This window comes from Pterocles gutturalis, unplaced genomic scaffold (genome assembly GCF_000699245.1).
Source record: "Pterocles gutturalis isolate BGI_N339 unplaced genomic scaffold, ASM69924v1 scaffold19448, whole genome shotgun sequence".
Classification (NCBI taxonomy): domain Eukaryota; kingdom Metazoa; phylum Chordata; class Aves; order Pterocliformes; family Pteroclidae; genus Pterocles; species Pterocles gutturalis.
In genome coordinates, this window is record NW_010126068.1 from 3392 (window position 1) to 7853 (window position 4462).

At 56.2% G+C, this 4462-nt stretch overlaps 1 protein-coding gene across 1 annotated transcript in view; it reads left to right on the top strand.

Annotated features, from left to right (window-relative positions):
- Nucleotides 1–2423, top strand: part of SLC29A4 (solute carrier family 29 (equilibrative nucleoside transporter), member 4) — a 4038-nt gene extending 1615 nt beyond the window's left edge. The window contains exons 5-10 of the mRNA XM_010078847.1: nt 246–320; nt 794–1062; nt 1144–1276; nt 1503–1690; nt 1965–2205; nt 2281–2423. Of these exons, the coding sequence (XP_010077149.1) occupies nt 246–320; nt 794–1062; nt 1144–1276; nt 1503–1690; nt 1965–2205; nt 2281–2423 (1049 nt within the window). The remainder of the gene's footprint in view (nt 1–245; nt 321–793; nt 1063–1143; nt 1277–1502; nt 1691–1964; nt 2206–2280) is intronic.
- The last annotated feature ends 2039 nt before the right edge of the window (nt 2424–4462 follow it).

Sequence of the window (4462 nt, forward strand, 5' to 3'; positions counted from 1 at the left end):
CCCACTGGGTTGTCTCCCCAACCCCCTGCCCCTGGTGCCCACTCTTGGTGGGAACAGCCATGGGAAGGCACCCAAGGAGGGGGAAAAACCCACCCAGCTCTTGGGGCAAGGAGGCTTCGGGTGCTTTTGGGAAGGATGCAGGTCGTGGGTGGCACAGCACATGGGCTCCCACCAGGGTTTCTTCCCCCTCCCCAGGGTTTCGGCTGCAGCAATAATCCCTCCTTCTCCCCTCGGTGCATCTGAAGTGCAGCAATCCAGCTTCTACGGCTACACGGGGCTGCTGCCTAAGCGCTACACGCAGGGAGTGATGACGGGCGAGAGTAAGTACTTGCGTCCGCTGCCCATGTTCACATGGGCTCACTTGGGGGGACTAGACATGGTGCTTCAGGACGTGGTTTAGTGGGTTGGGTGGTGTTGGGTTGATGGTTGGTCTTGATGATCCTCAAGGTCTCTTCCAACCTTAATGATTCTATGATTCTATGGTTCCTGTGCCTTCTCCTGGGGCCCCCATGAGTCACACCTGGGAGCCCACTGTTCCCAGCAGATCAGGGACACCACAAGGCGTTCCCCAGTAAACCAGGGTGTTTAATGGTTTCTAAATCACAAGACCCACTGCACTGTCACACCAAGCTGGGGGTCTGCCCAAGAGCTGGTTCCACTGCCACAAAAAAATCACTGCTTGTATCTACTCCACACCTGGAGGCATCACCTCCACATGCTGGGGGGCTGCTGGGGGTCCCCAAGCTACAGGGCTCAGCAGGACCCGGTGACAATAGCTCTCCCATGCCACCAGGCACTGCCGGGGTCATCATCTCGCTCAGCCGCATCTTCACCAAGCTGCTGCTGTCAGACGAGAAGGAGAACACGGTCATCTTCTTCTTCATCTCCATCGGCATGGAGCTGATGTGCTTCATCCTCCACCTCCTGGTGAAGCGCACCCGCTTCGTCCGCTACTACACCGCCTGCTCCCGCAAGAGTGTCCCTGAGCCCCGGGGGACCAGTGACCATGGGACAGGCTACCGGATCCACCACGCAGTCCCTGCAAAAAAAAGTAAGCCAAGGGCGGGTTTCCTTCATGCCCCCTGGGGTCCCTCTCCTTGCTGGAGCTCAGCACTGGTGTCCCCTCTGTCCCCCACGCAGGAGAACCGGCCACAGGGGCAGCCGAGCTCTCCCCAGGACAGCCTGGGCCCTGAAGCTGAGTTGGCCGGCAGCGGCACATACATGCGCTTTGACGTCCCTCGGCCCAAAATCAAGAGGAGCTGGCCCAGCTTCAGAGGTGGGTGGTGGGCTCAGGGGAGCAGGGTGAGCATCATTCTGTGGGGCAGAGGGAGTGAGTGATCAGTGGCCTGGGGCTTTGAGGAAGGGTCATCCCTTCTCAACACACCCGAAAACAGGGGCAACCACGTCTTTGGAAGCCACTGTTGGGGTGTAGGCAAGACTTTTGGGCTGTGCAAGGGTAGGACTGTGGGTTTTGGCTGAGCCGTGCTGCCTGTCCCTGCCAGACATGCTGCTCCACCGCTACGTCGTGTCCCGGCTCATCTGGGCCTACATGCTCTCCATCGCCATGACCTACTTCATCACGCTGTGCCTCTTTCCTGGGCTGGAGTCGGAGATCCACAACTGCACGCTGGGGGAATGGCTCCCCATCCTCATCATGGCCATCTTCAACCTCTCCGACTTCGTTGGCAAGGTAGGAGAGAGGCCAACAACACCAACGCAGTGGGGTGGACGTGTCTCTTCCATTGTGCCTCCTTTATGTGTCCTCTTTCAAAGCCACTTGGCTCCACCAAGGGTCATCTCCACCCCATGGGTATCTAACCAGTGTGAGGTTGCTCGCCGGCATGGCTGATGGTTTGGCAGTCTTGCTACCATCTCATCTTCTCCTTGCTGCCCCATTTTGGGCACCACATTGCCCTCCCCACCCTCCTCGGCCCCCACAGCATGTTCTCTGCCCCTCGCTGCAGATCCTGGCTGCCCTGCCCTACGACTGGAGAGGGACCCACCTCCTCGTCTACTCCTGCCTCCGCGTGGTCTTCATCCCCCTCTTCATCATGTGCGTCTACCCCAACGGGAGGCCCACCTTCGGCCACCCTGCCTGGCCCTGCATCTTCTCCCTCCTCATGGGCATCACCAACGGCTACTTCGGCAGCGTCCCCATGATCCTGGCCGCCGGCAAAGTGAGCCCCGAGCAGCGGGAGCTGGCAGGTAGGACCAAACTCTCCCGGGAATCCCATGGAGAGGTGGCCAGAGCGCCATGACACCCTGTGTCCCTTCCTGCAGGGAACACCATGACCGTGTCCTACATGACGGGCTTGACGCTGGGCTCAGCTGTGGCGTATTTTGCCTACAGCCTCACCAGTACGTCCCACAGCACCTGTTTCTACACCGAAACCTCCAATGGCTCCTTCACGTTGGGGTACTGAGCCCCGGGTCAGGGCGACGGGGACAAGATGGGACCTGCTTCCCACCATGGTCCTCACCGCCCCGCTTGGCCCATGTCCCTCCCTGGGGAGGGAGCCCGGAGCCAGAACACTGCCCCAGGGTGGACAGGGACCAGCATCCTGTTGGAACGGGGCCGTAGCATCCCAAAAATGGCCTGTGCTGCCCAGACAGGGCCATTTCTTGGGGTGACATCCCCCCCACCCCTGGGGACAGTCCTGTTGCTCTTGGGGATCTCCCCATCAGTGATGCACAGCTCTCCAGCGAGGAGTCGGGGGGGGGGGTCCTTCTCCTCTTTGAGCCAAGCCTTTGCCAAGAGGAAGAAAACACTGCCAAATCCCAACGGGAACAAGACCGGTGCTGGGCAGGAGGGTGATGGAGGGCTGGTGAGGAAGAGGAAGAGCAAGAGAGGAAGGAAACGCTCCTTCAGGCCCCAGTGGGTCTCAGCTTTCACTGATGGTGCTGCAGGTTTTCACCAAGAACAGCTTGAAATCACGATCCCTCCGCAAATACGCCAATCGCTGTGTACAGGTCCCAATTTACTCCTGATGGCTGGAAAAAAAAATTTTTTTTTTTCAGTTGTGTCCTTTTTTTTTGTTTTTTGGCCACTCCCAACCGCGAGAGAGTAAGGGTCTTGCCTCCCCCGACCCCACGCTGTGGGTCTGCCCCGTCACCTCCCTCTCCAGGCCTGCAACAGGGCAGAGGGGGGACCCCGGCATCCTGAGGAGGGGTCTTGAGACCCCAGGGCTATGGATGGTGCCTGTGGGTCACTGCTGAGCTTCAGGATTTATTGCAAGAGACACAAATGAAGCTCAAGCCAGATTAAATGGTTTTTGTAACAATGGCCAGATGTGAGCCGGGCTCGAGGGACTTGGCTGCTGGTGATGCGCTGGGCTGGCAAACACACTCAGGGCCATCCCTGCTGCCTGTTTTGGGGGGTTTCGGAGTGCCCCTTGTGCTGCTCCCCATCCCCAGGGTCCCCTCTTGTCACCTGGGGCAGCTGGACTTCACTAGGTCCCATCGAACCCCTGTGAGCCTGCAAAGACTTGTGCAGGCAGCAAGGACATGGAATTGGGCTGAGTGGAGCAGGAACCATCTAGAAGAGGTGCCAACACCAGAGGCTGCTGCTTTTTTTTTTTTGGGGACTGGCTCAGCACCCCAACCCAGTCCTACCAGCACCGGAGGGTCTCGCCACACCAAGCCCCTGGGCTGGCTGAAGTGCAGCTCACACCAAAAAGAGCAAATCCAGCATTTCATCCTCAACGTCGTCCCTGCAGTGGTCGGAGTAGGGGAATTGCTGTGAGCGTGGTCGCAGGGGATGGGCTCATGCCTCCCCCAGCGAGCAAAGACCTCTGCTCTGGGGTCCCATCAGTGCCACCCCACGGGGGGGACTGTCCGATGGACAGGGGCTCCCCGAATTGACACATGGCGCCTGGGTTGGGTCCTTCCCCGAAGATGAGGCAGGGACTGAGCCAAACAGCCAATATTGCCACCAAGGGGAGAAAAACCCCGCAGTCAGGACAGGCGAGACAAAGAACAGATGCTTCGTTGGGTTGCTTTTTTTCAATTATTTTTTTTTTTATGAAAAAAAAAAGATCACACAGAGTTCTCCAACAAACAGAATGCCAAAAAAATTGTTTTAAACAAAACATAAACAAAACAAAACAAAAAAAAAAAGACAAAAACCTGGCTCTCCTTTCCTCTCGATTGTCTGAAATATCCTTGTGTTCCATAGAAGGCAGTGGGTTTTAAGTGCTTTCTATTTAACATTAGCATAAAATCTCTCTCGCGCGCTCTCTCTCTCTCGCTCTTTAAAATATGCTCACACAATTTGCTTCTAGAAGTACAGTACACTTTGAGCGTGGGGGGTGTGCCTGTTCCCAGATCATTTACAATCACAATCCAACAGGAAATAAAAAATAATATTCTAAACGTCAGACTGTGTTCATTTCTGTCGTTGGTTTTTTCTTTTTTTTTTTTTATAATTTCATAATTTTTTTCACAGTTTTAAAAAGTTTATATT